The sequence below is a fragment of the Dermochelys coriacea genome, chromosome 4 (genome assembly GCF_009764565.3).
Source record: "Dermochelys coriacea isolate rDerCor1 chromosome 4, rDerCor1.pri.v4, whole genome shotgun sequence".
NCBI lineage: Eukaryota > Metazoa > Chordata > Testudines > Dermochelyidae > Dermochelys > Dermochelys coriacea.
The window spans coordinates 9,963,390-9,983,243 of record NC_050071.1 but is presented as its reverse complement, the minus strand read 5'-3'; the positions used below and the strand labels follow the sequence as shown (position 1 = coordinate 9,983,243).

The window sequence follows — 19,854 nt, the reverse complement described above, 5'->3', positions numbered from 1 at the left end:
CGGTTTGTCCACCAGGGAGCGGGGCCGCCCGGGCTCCCGCCCCTCGCCTCGCCTCGCGCGGGGGCTGAGGAGTAGGACGGCGCGCGGCCCCGGGCTCGCCCCGCCCCGCCCCCGGAAGTGATTGCGGAACCCGCGGCCTCACTTCCGGTGGGCCCGTGGGTTGTGTGGTCGGGCGGCGGGGAGCGCGGCTGGCGCTGCTGCCCCGGCGCTCCATGGCGGCGGTAGGAGCCGGAGCCGGAGCCGCCATGAGCGACAGCGACGCCCTCGACTACTCGGTGCACGAGGCCTGGAACGAGGCTACCAACGTCTACCTGCTGGTGGTGCTGGCCAGCCTGGCGCTGCTGGTCTACGCCCGCCGGTGAGGGGACCCCTGCCCGGCCTCCGCCCTGGGCCCGACTCGCACGGGGCGGCCCGGGCTGCGATCGGAGGGACCCCCCCCCCCCCCCCCCGACCCCCCGCACTGCCCCCGGGGCGGCCTCTCCTTCGCGCCTGCCCGCTGATGCAGTCACGGCCGGGGGGGTGCACCCAGGCACCTGGTACTCCTGGGGGATTTCTGGGCCCACCCCCAAAATTAAAAATTCTGCACAATATATTTTAAAATTCTGCCTGTTTTATTTGTCAGACAAACACCCTGTCTCACGCCAGTTTTAATTAGTTGGGTAATGTATTTCCAAATACCTGTCTGCACGTATGTTATGCAAAAATACAGACAAAAAATAATAATAATAATAATAATAATAATAATAAAAAAAAAAAAGATTCAGGAAATGGTTGCTTGACAAATAAATTCCTGCCTAGGCATAGTAATACAGAACTTTCAGTAATAATTCATGTAGACTACAATATGGAAATCTATTTCCTGCACCCCTCAGAAGGAGTGCGAAGTCTTTGGGGAGCAGTGGTAATGGAGGAGCTCGGGGACAGGAAAGGAGGCTGGGAGTAAACCTGTAGAGTTGTTGGATGTGGGTGGGAGAAGAATCGAACAGTTTTTTTTAAGGGGGGGAGCAGGATTGTTGGGGAGCATCCACCATGTAGACTCTACCTAACCTCCATCCTCTCCCATTCAGTCATGCATATGTGCCCCTTTCCCTGTGTGTCCCTGCAGCCCTCCTCCCTTGCAGCCCCCAGCTCAATGCTGTCCCCTCACTAGCTTCTGTATCCGTGCCTCAGTCTAGCTCCCCCCACTAGCCCTTCTGAACCTACATTCTCTGTAGACTCGCAAGGGCCACGCAGGCAGGTGGGGACAGGCGGCCCTCCCCCAGCCCAGCCCCACTGGAGCTGCTGTGGAGAGGAGCCCTGGCCCAGGCCCGCCGGAGCTGCTGGGGAGAGGCACCCTTTACCCAGTCCCAAGCTCCTGTGTTGAGAGAGGGCTGGGGGGAAGTCCTCTCTCCCCACTACAGCCCTGGGGCTGTCTGCACCCCATACCCCTCATCTCTGGCCCCACCCTAGTGCCTGCACCTCAGCCCTCTGCTCCAGCCCTGAGCCCCCTCCTGCACCCCCAGCCAGTGCTCCCTCTCTCCTGCATCCTAACCCTCTGCCCCATCACTTCCATACTGGTACACATAACAAAATTCATTCTGCACACAGATGTACAAAATTAGAGGGAACACTGTTCTGAATCCCAATCTGTGATCCTCGAGCAAGCTCCCTGTGCCCTGCTCTGTCCCTCCTTGCCTCCTCACTTGGACCTGCTGTGGGGAATGCAGCCTCTCCAGCTGGCTGCCCTCTGTGCTGGCACCACAGCGGCCCCTGGTGGGTGAAAGGCATAACTTCAGCGCCTGTCCAGCAGAATCTATATTCTGTGGAGAAAAAAATAATCCGTGGGACCGTGAATTCTGTGAGTGTGCAATGGCGCAAAATTCCCCCAGAAGTAACATGGATCCAGCAGAGCCACTCGCTCCCTTAAATTAATACTCTGGATCCCATACACTCCTCCTGCTCCTCCAGTTCCTTGCTGTGGCACTCTCTTGTTCCTAGCATGATTTCCATCCTGGGCAGCAGGTTACATCATTGTCAGTGTAATCTATGACATAGCAGCAACAACACCTTGCTAAAGGTGACTCTCTGCCATATAGCAAAAGAGGTGCTAACATGGCTTCCCTGGATGCTATGAACAAGACTTTAATGGAAAGGATAGGGAGGATCCAGAAGATCCCAAGAAGAAACAGATGTGTCAGTAGAATTGAGGTTTAGGGAGGGCAGTTTTTCTTTCTTATGTCTTGAGGCCTGTGTTTTAGTTTGATGCTTTTTGGTACTTTAGTAAAGAGAATTAGTGTGCTGGCTTAGTACAGTCTTTGTAACTTGTGAGAGCCAACTGTTGGAGAGGGGAGACAAATTGGTCTCCTGCCACTCATCTACTTGCCCAGCACATTAAGTCTAATTGATGTAGTGATTTAGTGTTCAGGAGTGGGAGTTATCACTAATGGCCTCTTATTTAAAATCTCATTTACCCTCTCTGTTTCTGAATATTTCAGCTGGAGAATAGGGGAGAAGATAGGGCATAATTTATAGTCTTGTATATTATTCTTGCTTCAGTGTGATTAATACCTGTGCTTCTCTCTCATGGCATCAGTGGATCAAAATACTCTAGATGAGGGTGTTGAAAGTTGAGTATTTATTTAAGAGTAACAGTGTTCTGCTAGCGTCAGTGGTTTATGTGACTTCCCATTCCTTTATCTGATGCAGGTAGGACTGGAGTTTGCGCTAGCATTCAGCTGAATTATGCATAGGGCAGAAACAGAAGGGACACAGTGGTAAAGGGAAAGGGGCAAGAGCAGTACTGAAAAGGGAGAGTGGGGAAAGGATAGAGCATGGACAAAGAGGAAGATGATGAGGGATTTTATTCAGAAACAGCACGATTGGCGAGGTAGGGACAAAACCTCCTGTAGCAAAGGGGAGGGGTGTTATGGAACAAAGCAGCAATGAGCGTTCTCCTGGGAACGGCTACTGACTCACTTTTAATAGCACCTGCCATCCTTCTTAGGATACTCCTCAATGAGAAAAAGTGTGTTACTTCAATTAAACTATGTGCTCAAGGTAGTCTTTTAATACTTAGCTTCTAAATAAAGACCCTGGAAGATACTCTTTTTGAAATACTTGGAAATATTGTGTTGCAGGTTATTTATTATTGCTTTCTATATTTTAGGAATAAAAGGAAGATCATGCGAATATTCACAGTGCCTTCTACAGCAGAGGCACCGTCAGAGCCAAACTTCTATGACAGTATGAAAAAAATTCGCTTACGACAACAATTAGAGATGTATTCTATCGGTAAGATTGTGTTCTGCCCTCTGAGATGTTCAGATTCCTGAACAGTCAAAGAAAGATGCATGTTTGAAAATAGAGTAAATGTTTGGACGCTATAGCCCTTTGTAGAACAAAACCCAGAATCTTACACTGAGGGCGTTCTGAGCTATTTCGTGCAAGGTTCTACGTTGTCAGAAACTAACAATTATGGAAAATCTAAAGGCCTAGTTCTGTCCTCATACATGTGTAACTCTCATGTAAGGCTCTGACCCTGAAGTATGGTTAACTTCAGTGGGGCTCTATGTGAATTCACCATGTGCAGCACGTTGCAGAATCAGGCCCCTCCTGTATGGGTATTTTAGTTGTCAACAATGAATCTAATATGGCAATTAGAAATAGCTCTTAAGGCAAGAAGGGACCATTATGATCATCTAGTCTGACCTCCAAATACTAACGTTCAGCAGAAGTATTTATAACTGCAGAGAGCTCAAGGTGGGATTTTCATAGGCTCTCAACATTGGCCTAACTTTGCTTCCATGGAAGATTTATTATTGTATGTGTTTTATTTATGTTTAGCAACAGTTCCCAATTCTTTATTACAGTACCAACTGTATCTGTTCAGATGGCACAAGCAGGGTGGGATCTGGCCGTAAATGGTCATCAGGGAATTTCCCTGGTGTTGGGCAACTCTTCATTGGTATGTAGCTGTCAGAGCTGCACTAGCTACCCCCACATTGGCTTAGGAGGCAGTGTGGCAGAGCAGAGCTCCAAGTGGCTGCTCTAACTGACACTTGGCGCATTTCAGGCACACCCGCAGAATCTGAGCCTCAACAAGCTCCCCCACCCCATGAGCAATAACCATACACAGTTGTGGAAGGGTAGATGATCAAGAAAAATCTAGTGCTTTTGAGTCCTGGTGTTTAAAAGGTGGTTTCAATTCTAAAATCAGGCCACCATCTCATCTGTGAATGAGCAAAGAAGGATAGGATCACATCTCCCATATCCTACTGCTCTTTTGGTGTGGGAATTTTTAGTGTCCCACAAACTAAGAACATAAGAATGGCCATACTAGGTCAGACCAATGGCCCATCTAGCTCAGTTTCCTGTCTTCTGACAGTGGCCAATACCAGATGCTTCAGAGGAAATGAACAGACCAGGGCAGTTATTGAGTGATCCATCCCATGTCATTCACTCCCAGCTTCTGGCGGTTAGAAGCTTAGGGCACCCAGAGTATGTGGTTGCAGCCCTGATCATCTTGGCTAATGGCTATTGATGGGCCTACGTATCCTGAGTTACTTTCTTGGTAAGAAGAAAAGGAGTACTTGTGGCACCTTAGAGACTAACAATTTTATTAGAGCATAAGCTTTCGTGAGCTACAGCTCACTTCATCGGATGTATCCGATGAAGTGAGCTGTAGCTCACGAAAGCTTATGCTCTAATAAATTTGTTAGTCTCTAAGGTGCCACAAGTACTCCTTTTCTTTTTGCGAATACAGACTAACACGGCTGCTACTCTGAAACCTTTCTTGGTAAGGAACAGCATGATTGCAGACTGGCTGAACTGATCTTTGTGGTGAACTCACTGATCGATGGTTCCTAAATTGAGTGGGTGGGTCAGTATCCGTCATGTTCTCTGGTTAATGGGTTCCTATGCTCCTCTGAGCACTTACCTTTTAGAAGTTCTTGTTATATGGGGAAAAGATTCTGTTTCTAGAAAACTCTTCAGCACTTTCTGGTGGTGGTATACCTTTACTTACATACTTCAGGGTTGATACTGCTCCCCTTCCTCCCCCCGCTTAGCTGGAGAATGATGGGATATTTCTATAGTAGATGTGGGGTATTTATCATGATGGTTCTGGGAGCGGTTTATGTACCCCAAATTGGTGCTGGAAAACTGCAATTTTTGTTCATTGATCCTTTGGGTGCTATTTTTCTCTTTCTGTGGAGACCTCTTTGAACTTTGTAGCCTCCAAGAGGGGGCTGGCGCGACCGGTTGGGTGGGTGGAATTATTTTCATAAGGTACAAGTTGTAATAGATCCTTGTCACCTTCCAGCTGCTTTCCCTGCAGAGTTGGAGATATGTTTGATATGTTGATACTCCAAACTTCCATGGCAGCTAGAAGCATCAGGGAGCCCACTACATTGGGAGCTAGCATCCTTCAAAATTTTCAGGTATGGGAGTTTTCAGCTGGTTTTAGACTGGAAGCGCAAAACCAAAGTGTGTGCATCTATTACAGTTTATACCTTCTGAAAAGGCTTATTAGAAGAAAGTAAGTATTTTTAGGTTCTTCTCACCAGGCCTACAATGGCCACATATCGCTTATGCATTAATTTTTATATTTTTAAATACCATCTACAATAATAAAATATACCATATGTGTGCAAGAGTATAGCTAGAGTTGCTTGGGGGAACCATAACTTTGCATTGTTTCCTTGTAACTTCTAAGTATATATAAATTGGCAGCATAGGTTTTGCCAGGACTGTCTCAGTGGGTCAATGGCAGTAAGTCTGAGCAATGTCATCACAGGAGGTGGTCCCTGAAAGGCCTATCCATTGGGATAGTCATTGGGGAGAAATTTGACTAAAGGTATTGAGCCATTATGGATCTGCACTGACCTATTGGAGTAGTTCAGAAGCAGCCTTCATCCTGCATTCTGCTGTGTACATCTGATGCTGATGGTAGCTTCTGCTTTCAAATCACTGTCCAGTAATGCCACTTCTGCCCACTGGCAACTGGATTCCTCAGCAGACTGGAATAGATACAGTTTCTCACCACTATGAGTTTTGCTAGTATTTTCATTGCTTTTGAAGATATAGAGGTAATGGTTTAGAAAAATGTAGGGAGATCCTCTCCCCTTTCTGTTCACATTTCTGACTGAAAGATTTCAGGATGTATCCCAGATGTTTCCCTTCCCATCCAGGGTGACAACTCTCCTTTCTATCTCCCCTGTCTTTCATTAGGATATCTTAAGTCTACCCTCTGGGTTTCCAGAACATGTGAGCTGGATTGAGTGCCCAACTCTCCCACTCCTTCTGAAGTTATGGGCTGTCTCTATAGTTTATCTCAGGCTGAGATACTTTGCTTCATGGTCACAATTGGCATATTAGAAGCTGCTTAAATCAAGTTTATTACCCAGGTAGTTTCCACTGGGTAATAAACTTGGCCAATCCTTTTTTCTTAGTAGTCTCTAGAGCTTTTTAGTCACAGAGAGTGGGACTATATTCTAAATAGTTAGAATCTGTTACAAGTTGTAGTAGATTCATGCGTGCCCACACAACCTTCCCAGCAGTGTTGTGTATATATATTTGCATCCTTTACTGCTGTCTTCAATTCAGAAACAACAAATGTTGGCATTAAGGGTTGTTCTACTTAAACCAATGGGGTGTAACATAACATCTGATTTTTGTTGAGTAGTTACTGCCTCCAAATTCAGTGAATTGGAAATTTTGTGAAATCAGTAGTTTCCTTCAATGAAACGTTTATTTAAATTACAGACCAAGATTGGTCTTCTACCAGAGCTGCTCTTTCTATTAAACCCACCTTCCCAGTGATCACCATGCCTTTATAGAGTATAAGGGATAACAATTTAATTATGTTTTAACTCTTTTCCAGCAAGGAAGTATGACCAGCAGCCGCCGCAGAAACAGACTGACAGCGTACAGCTCTCAATGGAATGAAGTCTCAAATTGTGGGAACTCAAGCAATTTTTACAGTGCTGATAATGACAGGAGAGTTGGTATGGAGTCATTTTGGAAAGGAACTTTAATGGCATATGTTTTAAAAAAATTCTCTCCTATAAATATATTTCTTGGAAACTTTTCTTTGGGCCTATTTAGGTACTTACTGAACATCTGCTGATTCTTTAAAAATGAAAGCACCTAATACGTTCCAGTCTCCCTCAAAGAAACACTTGAGGGAAGATGGCTGTATCCATAATAAAGAGATGTTCAGAATGTTCCAGTGGTTTCCAGTGGTTTCCACTGTTGCCAATACTTTGGTGATCAGCTCCTTTGCTGAATAGGGGTATTTTTGCAACATGGCAACAGAGGACATTGGGCTTATTGGGTAAGTTTCTACTGTCTATCTCCTCTGATGATGGTTTCTTAGTGGAGCACGTGGAAAAGTCAGGCAGTGCATATGTGCCTGAACATTGCCAAGTTTTATGTCTCATTTGAACACCTCTGGCTTCTGCTGTCAGGGAACACAGAACAGAACATTTACAATACATGTAATTGTGCTCCTGTAAATTCACAGCTGAAGTGAATTGCTCTTGAGAGCCAGAAATGTATATCATTGGCCTTATTGGAGAAAAAAAGTGAAATTTTCATCTGTACAGGGAGCATAATTATAGTACTGTACCTTCCATGTTGAAGCTTTAATGAAAGCTCAGATCAGGAGGATGGTACACAAGTTTTGTTTGCTAAAGAACTGTATATTGTAATGCTGTAGCAAAGATGATTAAAATTAGAGAGGAACCCAATAAACCAGCTAAGTGAGGACTCCCCCTGGCTAGCTGGAGCATTTATTGCCTGTTCTTTTCATTCCCTCTGAAGCACCTGGCATTGGCCAGTGTTGGAAGATGGACCATTGGTCTGATCTAGTATGGCCATTCTTATGTCCTCCCGCAGTCCCAGGGGCAACTATCAGCCAGTGCAGACGGGTGAGTTTTTGGTCTCTTAGAATCAGATTAGGACAGAAAATCTGACTTGTATCCTTTAAAATACGATAGTAGAGCTGTATAAACTATAATCTGTGCAAATGGAGAAATAATACATAGGGAGCAATAGAGGAAGGAAATGCTGATTCTGACAGAAAAAAATGCAGCCTAATACATCTGTAGAATAATATTCAGTGGGAAGGGAAGTTAAACTTGTAAACATGTAAGATATCAGAGACATTAGAGACTGAAGAAACCTATTAGGTTATTTATGTCTGTCCTTCTGCTAGTGGAGGATTGTATTTATACTAAAGTTTCTACTTGTAAATTTCAAGTGGTGGATCTTCCTTCGGAAGATTAGTCAATAATAATAGATCTCATGTTGGGAAGTTTCTCCTGATTTTCAGCCTTAATTTCCCCTTCTTAAAGTACTCCTGGATATGTGAAATGCTGTTTTTTGTATTGTCTTTTAATTGGTTTCATGGCATTTAATAGTAAAATACATATTGAATTGAAGTTGACTGAAGAGCTTTTCTGAGAAATTGTCTTGGCTACAATGGGCTTTGGGGGACACAAGCCTGGAGTTTGCAGCCCCAGAGACACTGAAGTGAGTTAAAAGAAAAGGAGGACTTGTGGCACCTTAGAGACTAACAAATTTATTAGAGCATAAGGTTTCGTGAGCTACAGCTCACTTCATCGGATGCATTTGGTGGAAATGCATCCGATGAAGTGAGCTGTAGCTCACGAAAGCTTATGCTCTAATAAATGTGTTAGTCTCTAAGGTGCCCCAAGTCCTCCTTTTCTTTTTGCGAATACAGACTAACACGGCTGCTACTCTGAAACCTGAAGTGAGTTACGCTTACTTGCCCCGCAGCGAACCGGGCAGATCTCCTCGATCCTGGCGGCGGCGGGGTGGGGGAGTGGAGACCGAGCTCCCTGCCCTTGCGGGTCCAAACCTTCCCCGCTGGTGTGTGTGTGGGGGGGTGTCCTGCTGTGACACCGTCCAGCGAGAGGGGCGGCGGGCGCTCGCACGACAGCAGCGGGGCAGCTCGGGGCCTGGGGCTGCGGCCGGGGGCGAGAGGGGTCAGTCCGAGTTGCCTCGTGCGCAGCCAGGGGGGGGCGAAAAGGAAACGCCCCCGCGGGAGACAGCGGCCCCCTCAGGCCCCTGCGGCGCGCCCTGGCCACGGCACCCCTAGCAGACGCGCGCTCTCCCCGGCCGGCTTGTCCCCGCCGCCCACCCCCCGAAGTGACGCTGGCCCCGCGACCCCACGTCCCCCCGCGCTTCCGGATCCGGTTCGCGCGCGCTGCTGCGGCCGCGGTTGGTCCTTCGCCGAGCGCGAGGCTGGAAGGCGCCGGCTGGGCGGTAAGTAGGAGCTGCCGCGCGCGCGGCCCGGCCCGGCCCGGCCCCTCCCCTCCCCTCCCCCCCCCCCCGGCTGTGTGTCCGGCCCTGGGCCTGCCTCCCGCGGGCGGGGCTGCAGTCAGGCTCCCCGGGCCGAGCTTACCGCCGCTCCTCGGCCGGCGGAGCGGGCCGGTCCCCGCTAGGCTCGGGGGGGGGGGGGGGGGGCGCGATGGGCTGGCCCGGTCCTCCCTAGCGCTCGCCTGGCGCCGCAACTCCCCCCGGCTCCCCCGAAACTAGAGTCCTGGCGCCAGCCCCCCTGCCAGGCTGGTACCGGCCGTGGCGAGAGGCCGTGGGGCCCTGGTGCTTCGGGGAGGGGTGGGGGGGGGCACGGAGCGAAGGAGGCCGCGCGGTGAGAGGAGCCGCGGCGCGGGGCGCCCCAGCTGCAAGGGCGCTGGCTGGGCAATGCCGCCCGCCCCCGGCCAAGACAAGGCGCCGGAGCCGGAGCGGTGGTTCCGAGGAAGCTCTCACAGGGGCGCGTTTCCCTCCCAGACCGGCCGCCTCCAGAGCCGAGAGCAGGCGCGGCTCGTAGCGGCTTAGGCCCGGGCCAAGACCGTTAGCGAGGCATGATTCAGTCCGGGCAACAGGGCCGAGGCACGACTTCCACGGACGTTCTCCGGGAGGGATTGTACCCGATGCAAACAGCGGGCCACTAACCTTGAGCCTTTTTTGCTGAAGGGAAGAACGAAGTTCAGTAATTCATGCAGGCAGAATTAGGGAAACTACATGTTTTGCCCTGGTTATGGAGAGGATTCAGTTTAGGGCAGGCCCTGCAGAAGAAAGGTAGGTCAGCCCAAGTATGTTGCTTGAGGCTGTGAATTGCCCTGCGTAATGGAAGTAAGCCAGTAGAGAGAAGAATTCTTTCCATCTATCGCGGGGGGGGGGGGGCGCAAACTTTTTGGCCTGAGGGCCACATCTGGGAATAGAAATTGTGTGGTGGGCTTTGATTGCTCACCAAATGGGAGGGGGTGCGGGCTCTGGGGTGGGGATGAGGCGTTTGGTGGTGCTTTGAGGGGCTTGGAGGGTGGGAGGGGGATCAGGGCTGGGGCAGGGGGTTGGGCCATGAGGAGAGGCTCAGGGGTGTAGGCTCCGGGTGGCACTTACCTCAAATAGCTCCCAGAAGCAGCAGCATGTCCCTTTTCCAGTTCCTACACAGAGGCACGGCCAGGCGCCTCTGCAGGCTGCCCAGTCCACAGGCACCGCCCCTGCAGCTCCCATTGGTGTGCCAGAGGGGGCCATTGAAACATATAGGAGCCAGAGCAGGGCCATGTGGCTGCTTCCGGGAGCTGCGTGGAGTGTCCCAAACCCTGCTCCCCGGCTGCGACGCCAGAGTGGGGCAAGCACCAGACCCCACTCCCCAGCGGGAGCTTGAGGACCGGGCTTAAAATGGCCCGCGGATTTGACCGCAGGTCATTAATCACCTCTCAGGGAGATGGATTTACTACAGCAATAGAAGAACCCCTTCCATCGCTATAGTAAATGTCTATGTTACAGTGGCACATCTGCAGCATTTCTAGTGTTGGTTTACCTTTAGTCCATGTGACACCAATAGAAAAGAAAAATGCAAGTAAAATATAAATGGAAATTAGGAGGACTAAGAGGAAGCTTGAAGGGCAAGGATCTAAAGAGATACAAACAAGAAATTATTTAAAAAGCAAGAGCTTCTAGAAGCAAGAAGCCTGTGAGAATTGTTACGTTCAATGAACTTCCAAAGAGTAAAGGGAGCAATTAAGAGGAAACGGACATTGTGGAAAACTAATGATTCTTTGCATCAGGCTTCATCACAGACCTACCCCAGGCCTATGATTTTTAGGCATTAAAGTTTAGATACTGTCAGAGACTGATGTGTCAAAAGAGAAGATACTGGAAAAACAGCAACAAATTACTAGGACTGGATGATAGATAACCAGTAGTTCTGAAGGTATTTAAGCATAAAGTGCTTAGCTGTTAATGAAAATGTGCAATCGCTCATTAAAATCAGTCCCTGAATCAAAAGACTGGAGGGATAAGAAATGCAATCCCTATCTAAAACAAATGCTAGGGATGATCAGGAATTAAAATTTCTTCAATGGACAGTTAATTCCATCATTTTCCAATTCGGGGATTCTTGCGCCTTCCTTTGCGGTATCTGATACTATTAGGCAGGATATCAATCTGACCCATTATTTGCAGTTCTTGTGTTTGTAAAATGGAGGTCAAAGCTATCTGCACTTTATAAATCTTTGGCTAAATCAGTGTATAGTGTGATTGACTGTGCATAGACCTCGTCTGCATTCACACTGAATCTGTGTTAGTAAGAACAGGCTATCCACTAGTTCAGGCATTCCCAAACAGATGTGTGTATACCATTGGTGGTACGTGAATTTGATGTTCTATCAGCTCACTTCACAACAATTTTTAAGAAGGTAGTATATGAACCAATGAAGTTTGGGAACAGCTGCTAGTTGATTACCATGGCTTTATAATACAGTTTATGGAAATATGGCAGTCTTGACATAATCTTTTAAATATAATCTTACTAGAAACTTAAATCTCATCTAAAATATTGTACCTATTAGTATTACTAGTAACATGTCCATCATGTTAACTGAAATAAATCAGGGGAAAATATTTTTTTCCACTTTGTACACTCTGTTTCCCATGGAGTCTTGTCAATTTCTCCTGTTTGTGGTTTTTTCCACATAACAAGATACAAGTTTTAAATAATCAAAAAAGTTGTTGTTGGGAGGGGGAACTTTTTGCTTTTTTCTTGTTTTTTGCTGGGGTTTTTTTTGGGGGGGGGGAAGGATTGCCAGGGAGCATGGGCAGATCAGAGTTAACCAAAATGATTTTTGCTTTTTGTGAAATTGACGAGTTTCAATTTGTCCCTTTAAAGATGGCCCTTGCCAAGTCCCTAGTTCTAGTGTGAGTGTAGACAGGCTAGTAGAGAAGTTGCTTTCTTTCCTACTTAAGGAAAAGGGGAAAAAAGGTACAAAGAGGTGTATTGGTCCTTGTGGGCTTGCAAAATTAATGTAGTGGATATATAGCCAAAATGACTATCCTTTAGGTGGTAGTAATGTTACATGGGTAGGCAATAGTTAAGTGTCCCACATACTGTGTACAATCCAGTAAATGAATCCAAATACTGTATCCACTGGGTCCACAGATGGTTGTTTTTAATACCCCTCCAGAAGATGACTCAACTTCACGCAAGCAGAGAGTTCTGAATATTCCTTTTCTGTTCAATACATATCTCACATTAATGGAAATTGGAAAAGGTCCTGATGGTTCATGACTGGATTTCAGAAGTTTCACAGTGTCATCAGTGAAAAGAACTGGCTTACAGACTGAGAAATAAGATGTTGAATCCTTGAGTAAATACTTTCATTTTCTGGATTTGTTTTAAATTATAAAAATACTGTTTGGAAAACTGGAGTCCCTTTCATGGTACTCACTAGTCTGGAAAATGGAAGTGCATCTATGTCTATCAACAATCTCTAATACTCGTGTATTTATTTTAATAAAACATTAAATTTTTGTTTCCAATTTAATAATCAAAATTACCTTTCTGTGTACAGTAGCTAAAAATTTTCCAGGTTTCTGCTGAACCGAGCTGGAAGCAATTGTGAAATGTTCAGAAATTCTGAAATAGTATGAAGCTGTGTTTGTTTTCATGGAATCAGGGTACAGATATTGAAGCAAATTAGATTTAGCTCTTACGACCTTTACTTTGAAGAGCCAAGATAGTCTGATTATTTTAAGATGGAGCAAGAAGAGAAATCTTGTCCAGAATACATATATTTTACAGTAAAGAAATCACTTCTTGTAGTGGCTTTTGAAGAATGGTGCTTGAACCATGAATGAGAGAGAAGTGGTTATATTTTTTTCCCCTCTGTTGGATAATACTGCATTAAATTACAGCAAATCATTCACTACATCATTTGGTTTCTGTATTATATTTAATGTTGCGTGATAGTTTGGGGTAAATGTGAGTGAGAGTACTGTTCTAAGCTTAACAATGCAGACAAAACAGCCAGCATGCAACTTTTAAACATGTACAATTTAGATTATACATTTGTGAGATGTCTTTAACGTTTACCAGTTAATTGTCAATATTGACTATGTGAAAAAAGTAGTTACTTTCATGGCAGTAAAGACCTATACCAACAAAGTGACATACTAAGATTGTCGCGTGTGGTGTTGAAATGATAAATCAAATTTCCTGAATCAATTCATAATAGCTTGACTAATAAGAACATACAGAAAGTCTCATTACTAATCTTCCTGTTGACTTTATTCTTACTAGATTATTGGATCTTGTTGGGCAGGGCGTATTTGTGATCTTTTAAAACTATGTGCCAGGTTTCACGTAAGCTGCATTTATTTTGAAGAATGTTACATAGAAACGGATCAAGAAAAGGAGTACTTGTGGCACCTTAGAGACTAACAAATTTATTAGAGCATTAATAAGAGAAACGGATCATTACATTTCCTGTTAGATTGCTCAGCCCTATTTAAAAAGATGTTATGGAGTCTAGATACAAGTAGTTCTGTATAATCACAGAAGTGTGTAAAGGAGAGTTTTCATAGTCTGGTTTTGTTCAACTGTAAAATTGATGTTCCAGGGTTATGGCTGCAAATGTTTTTAACTTTGCTTTTACACACAACTCTAGGGTTTTTTAAGAAGTGATACTGTCAGTCTGAGAATATTGAATTTAAATGCTAAAAGTAACAGAGCTAAGGTAAATGATGTAATACTTTCCGCCTTCAAAGTACTTTATAAACATTAACTAGTTTCTGTAAATTACAAGTCAGATTTTTAAAATTGCTCAGCATCCAGCAGCTCTTGCTGATCTCTAGGGGAGTTGTTAGGTGCTGAGGCTCTTGAAAAAATAGCCACTTAATTAGATGCCTAAATAGAAGCTGTTAGGTGCAAGGCTTTTTTGAAAATTAGGTCCTATAATCTTAACTATCCTAACTAAAGCACTTCTGTTGTTTGAGTGGTAAAAAATAATCTTTTGGTCATAACTAAAATATAGGGAGGTTTTGCTTAGTATTGTGCATACCTAAATTCTGCTGGCAGAATTTATAAATTTAATGAAGCTGCCAATGTGGTTCTTAGGAGTCACACATTTTTATTGTTTGTGAGCACAATCATATTGGAAACCTTGCAGGAGCGCTAAGTTTTCTAACGAACTCTGCCAGTTACAATAATTGAAATATGCCCCCTCCTACACGCACGCATGCATATTTCAGGCTTTGCTAAAATTAATAGGGTCACATCCTCAGCCTGGTGTAAATTGGCATATCTCCATTGAAATCAATGGAGCTATGCCAGTTTACACCTAATGAGAAATGTAGGACTGGAAGGGACTTTGAGAGGTCATTGAGTCTAGCCCCCTGTGTTGAGACAGGGCCAAGTAAACTTAGACCACCTCTGACAGAAGTTTGTCCAGCCTGTTCTTCAAACTTCCATGTTGGGGATTTCACAACCTCCTTTGGAAGAGCTTAACTACCCTTATAGTTAGAAAGGTTTTCCTAATATCTAACCTAAATCTCCCGTCCTGTAGATCAAGTTTTTTACTTCTTGTTCTACCTTCAGTGGATGTGGAGAACAATTGATCACTATCTTCTTTATAACAGCACTTAACATATTTGAAGTCTGTTGTAAGGTGATTGGTCCCCCCTTAGTCATCTTTTCACAAAATTAAACATGCCCAGTTGTTGTTTTTACTTTTCCTCATAGGTCAGATTTTCTAAACCTTGTTGCTCTTCTCTGGGCTCTCTAGTTTGTCCACATGTTTTCTGAAATTATGGTGCCCAGAATTGGAGACAGCTGAGGCCTCACTAGTGCTGAGTAGAGTAAGGCAATTACCTCCCAGGTCTGATGTATGACATTTGTGTTAATGCACCCCAGAGCCTTTTTCTCGACTACCTCACATGGTTGACTCATATTCTATTTGTGATCCACTATAGCCCCCAAATCCTTTTCAGCAGAACTACCATTGAGCTGGTTATTCCCCATTTTGTTGTTATGCATTTTATTTTTCCTTCCTAAGTGTAGTACTTTGCTCATGTTGGATTTCATCTTGTTGATTTCAGACAAATTTTCTAATTTGTCAGGATTGTTTTGAATTCTAATCCTGTTCTCCAAAGTGCTTGCAGTCTCACCCAGATTGGTGTCATCCACAGATTTTTATAAGTGTATCTCCACTCCATTATCCAGGACATTAATGTTATGGTTCTCAACTCTGGTCCACCGCTTGTTCAGGGAAAGTGTCTGATGGGCCGGGCTGGTTTGTTTACCTGCCGCATCGGCAGGTTCAGCCGATTGCGGCTCCCACTGGCCGCGGTTCGCCGCTCCAGGCCAATGGGGTCTGCGGGAAGGGCGGCCAGCACGTCCCTCGGCCCACGTTGCTTCCCGCAGAAGCCAGTGGGAGCTCAATCGACCGAACCTGCGGACACGGCAGGTAAACAAACTGGCCCGGCCCGTCAGGGCCTTTCCCTGAACGAGCGGTGGACCAGAGTTGAGAACCACTGCATTAATGAAAACACTGAATAGTACCAGACCCACTACTGACTCCTGCAGGACCCCATTAGATATGCTGTCCCAGTTTGACAGCGAACCATTGATTTATTCCTTGAGTACAATCTTTCAAGCACGTGCACCCACTGGATAGTAGTTTCTAGACCATGCTTCTTTAGTTTGTTTATGAGAATGTCATGTGGGATTGTGTCAAAAGCCTTACAAAAACCATGGTGTGGCCCAGGAGCTCCAGGGCATGGTGCTTATCAGATGCTAAACTCTGTCAGAACTTGGCTTTAAGACTCCATGATACATTGTAAGAACCATAGAAGAAACCTCTGCATGACTTACATTGCCCAACAACACTAGAAGTTCTGAAAGTGGGAAGACAATCCTGATAAGACCACAGCCCATCATGCTGAACAGTACTGTCTCAGGGTTTACTTGTACTCCTGTCTGCATCCATCTATTGTCTCTTGTTTTATACTTAGATTGTAAGCTCTTTAGGACAAGGGTTGTTTTTATTCTGTGCTTTTACAGCACCTAGCACTGTGGGGTCCTGGTCCATAACTAGGGCTCCTAGGCACTAAGAAATACAAATAAATAATATTAATGATGCCTTCACCCCAGGATGCCTTGTGTGGAAGACCTTAAATTGTAACCTTAAATTATTAATCATGGTGATTCCTTTTGACACTGTTATGAATCTTTTTATAACTCAGTAATTTTACTTACATGTGTATATGAATGGGCAGGATTGACCAGAAGCCCAGCTGATTGTGCTGGGCTCCAGTGTGCTCCCCTTCTGAAGCAGCCTAATTTTGTATGTTCAGTAGGGAGGCTTGTCATGGTCTCATGACTCTCTGCTTCCTGAAGCATGACTCCCTCTTTTAAAATTCTGCTGAGGTCAAGAGTGCCATAGCCATGGGACAAGATACAATTGCATGCTCCCACTCAGGTGAATATGCTGCTGCTCAGCCCCTGTGCAGAGGAAAGTTGAAGAGTTTGCCACTAGTTACCTTCCTCATGTGAGAGACTAAGAATCTATCACCACATGCCTTCCACCGGGGTGGGGGTGGGGGTGGGGAGGAAGTAACTTTTGTTGGAGGGAAACACAGGAGTATTAGCTCCCTTCTGTCTTTGGCCCAATGCACTGTAAGAACAGTAGTGTGAGAAGGCCTGGCTACAAGATTGACCGCTCCAGATCTCAGTTTGGTCATGCCCATAGTTTGAGGAAATTAGTAAAAGACTATTCTGTCCACATTACATGATTGGACTGTGTTTTAACCATGGTAGGAGGTGCCCTTATGTTGTAACCTGGTTCCCTGACATGGTGGTTCTTTGACTGAAGATGTAGCCTTTGATGTGGACATGAGACAGCTGCTGCTTAGGAAGAGAAGGCTCAGTGCCTCAGACTCATGAGAGTGGAGGTAAGATCATCTACTTTCCAGTCCCACTCTACAAGTGATATAAGGTATGGGGTGTTTCTTGGAGTCACCTGCAGATGCTGAATGCTACGTAAACGCTCCTTCCTACCTTCCTGCGGATTTCCTCCTCATTTGGGAGGGATGGTGAAGGGGAAGGCACTGAAAGCTTAATGGCACTGCTGGCAGAGCTACTGAAGCCTAGGGCAGGTGTCTGATGGAGGTTGTGAAGGGAGGAAGATTTTGCTGCTGCTCCAGCAGAGGGTGTAAGGAAGGAAAAGATCCTGATACCAACAGTAGAAAAGAATGAAGGGCTTTGGCTGTTGTGAGATGGGGGAATCAAAAATGCTGTTTCCCACAGTGGGTGAAAAGTTGGGGGAGCATTTAACCAGCCCATAGGGAGTGTTATCAATCTTTATGAAGGGTATTAGGCAAGGCAAAGGGCTAGGATCTAGGTATTTTAAAGAATGAAAGCTTAGCTCTTCGTTTGACCTCTGTGTGGAATGCGTAAAATTGAGGGTGTTACTATAGTTTAATAAAAATAATTCCAAATTCCAAGACTAACAGACTTGACAAATAGTCAAAGGAACCAATCTTGAATTAGAAAAACAATAAATCAAATTTTAAATTTCTGAGCCAAGCCCATTTTATTAATTTAAGATATGCAGTGGCAAAACCTGGTAGCCTTTTCAAAACTGAAAAACCTCCCATTTTTCAAATACTTATCCAGCATTCTTGTCAATTACACCCACACATCCCCTTTAAAAAACAAAACAAAATCCTCCCTGGCAGCGGTCTATGAATGACACATTTTAGGAGGATTGGTTTAGCATTGGTGAAATTGGAAGAGGGTTGATTTAAACTAGGAGGATTTAGTGAAATTGAAGTGATAGAAGCAAAATCAACTTTCTGTATATAAATACAAACTTAGATTCTGCATAAACTTATGCTTAACTGTACACATGGGTAGTCTCATCAAGGTGCCGACTAGGGCCCCAGTCCTGCACACGCACATGTACCTAATTGTACACGTGGGACTAAATTCATGTGTAAAATAAAGCATGTGCATAAGTGTTGGCAAGGTAGTTTCCACAGATCGCTAGTGATGGTTTTTAAAATACAGCACTCAACTTTCTATTTTGCATTACAAAAATTATGTCTCTAGAATTACAAATGTTATCTTTAGAGAGAACTCAACACTAAGTGGATGAACTGCTTACTAAAATATCGCCTGTATCATTCGGAAAGAATAGCCTGTAATACGTTTTTGATTGACACTGTGGGTTGTGAAGTCTAAATTCCTGCATAGAAAGATGTACACTGGTTGTGCAAGGGAGTTCCATGTGATCATTTTATTTATGGCATGTTTCTCAGGTGTCTTTCCATGAATAGAGCAGCTGTTATGAACTTTAACCGGCATGGAGCTGTGAGTGTGTTTAGCCTACTCCCTTTTACTATATTCAGATATTGCTGTAGGCCATGATGAACAATATCAGAATTAGTTTGTGACACTAGTTTTATGAAATCAAGCAGTAGCTTAGCCTTAATAAATACATTTTATGGACATCAGATAGAAAACTTAAGCATAAAAAAGGCATATTTTTTGTTGCTCAACTTCAATGTAAAATTTAGATTAGGAACACAAGTTGTGAGCTGATATAAGCCTCCCACATCCATTTCTTTAGTGTTTAAGATGAAGAAAGGATGGGGCTGGAAGAAGAGGAGGGCTTAGATTGTTTTTGGGGATGGGAAGAGAAGGGGGTTCTTGACTGTCTTTAGCTATGCTCTTCACCCACGTCTACTGTGTTAAACAGCAGTGGAGCCACTAAATAAACTTGCAGAGATTTTCCTTCTTTTGGTAATGAGCTGTGCATTGTTAGAAGTTGATGCATGGGCAAGACTTGGAAAAATTTATGCCCATAACTGTTCTAATTGATACATTTACATGACCAGTATGTGGAAGATGGATTTTTTATTCTGATTTAGGTAAATATAGAGTGTAAGAAATACAACTTTTTGTCTAACACACCTTATTGAAAATTGTAGGAGCTAAAGCTACCTCTCCTATGTGTTGCAACAGATTTCCTTATTTTGACTCTGTTTCTGCAAATACCAAAGCTTCAGCATTCTAAGTCCATTAATGACCTAAAACTGATGAACCAGTGTTGCTCTTACTGCTCCTAAGAGTATCTCTGCCACAGCAGACAGCAGCAGAGCTCTCCATCACTACTGTTGTTCTGCTTTGACAATAGCAACGTCCTCGGGGCCCAACACTATACTTCTCTGCTTGAATTTCAGCTATTGTGGATGAGGTTATGGGGTCTGGGAGCAGCACTATGCTACAACCTGTGAATTGAACCTTTGTTCCTCTTGGTTTGGGAAGGGCAGTAGGGAAGGGCCAGGACCATTACTGATTATTCCTTGCAGGAGGGAAAGGAGGACAAGGGGCAAGTGTTTTTAAGGAAGGTATTTTAAGGTCATTTCTCTAGAAACCAATTCTTGATACTGATACACAAAGTGGGGGAAGCTAGAAGGTGAACTTATGAGTGGATCCAGAGGGTTGAATACATACAATTGGTTGAATACATGCCAACCTTCTACTAACCTCATAAATTTGGGCATCAG

At 44.8% G+C, this 19,854-nt stretch overlaps 2 protein-coding genes and 1 long non-coding RNA gene across 5 annotated transcripts in view; 2 read left to right on the top strand and 1 right to left on the bottom strand.

Annotated features, from left to right (window-relative positions):
* The first annotated feature begins 119 nt into the window (after window positions 1–119).
* SMIM19 (small integral membrane protein 19) lies at window positions 120–8,415 on the top strand. Its single transcript, XM_038400896.2, has 3 exons — window positions 120–358; window positions 3,146–3,270; window positions 6,860–8,415. The coding sequence occupies exons 1-3, from the start codon at window positions 213–215 to the stop codon at window positions 6,922–6,924; spliced, it is 336 nt and encodes a 111-aa protein (XP_038256824.1). The 5' UTR covers window positions 120–212; the 3' UTR covers window positions 6,925–8,415.
* On the bottom strand, window positions 3,269–13,086 carry LOC122459731. The gene is made up of 3 exons (XR_006280598.1): window positions 13,075–13,086; window positions 4,767–5,225; window positions 3,269–4,541 (listed from the first exon to the last, which is right to left on the bottom strand). It is a non-coding gene; the product is annotated as an uncharacterized LOC122459731 (long non-coding RNA).
* Window positions 9,152–19,854, top strand: part of SLC20A2 (solute carrier family 20 member 2) — a 77,276-nt gene continuing 66,573 nt past the window's right edge. Inside the window, exon 1 of one of the 3 annotated variants that reach the window (XM_038399351.1) lies at window positions 9,152–9,267. The gene's annotated coding sequence lies outside the window, so the exon portion shown is untranslated. Of the gene's footprint in view, window positions 9,268–9,377; window positions 9,653–19,854 lie in introns of those variants that run through there. The other 2 variants (XM_038399346.1, XM_043512652.1) reach the window with 2 other exon arrangements.

Bases quoted from the DNA above. Each gene is read 5' to 3' on its own strand.
- SMIM19 (XM_038400896.2), top strand. From the start codon at position 213: ATGGCGGCGGTAGGAGCCGGAGCCGGAGCCGCCATGAGCGACAGCGAC. The intron at 359-3,145 runs GTGAGGGGACCC...TCTATATTTTAG, and splicing joins CTGCTGGTCTACGCCCGCCG to GAATAAAAGGAAGATCATGC. The intron at 3,271-6,859 runs GTAAGATTGTGT...ACTCTTTTCCAG, and splicing joins ATTAGAGATGTATTCTATCG to CAAGGAAGTATGACCAGCAG.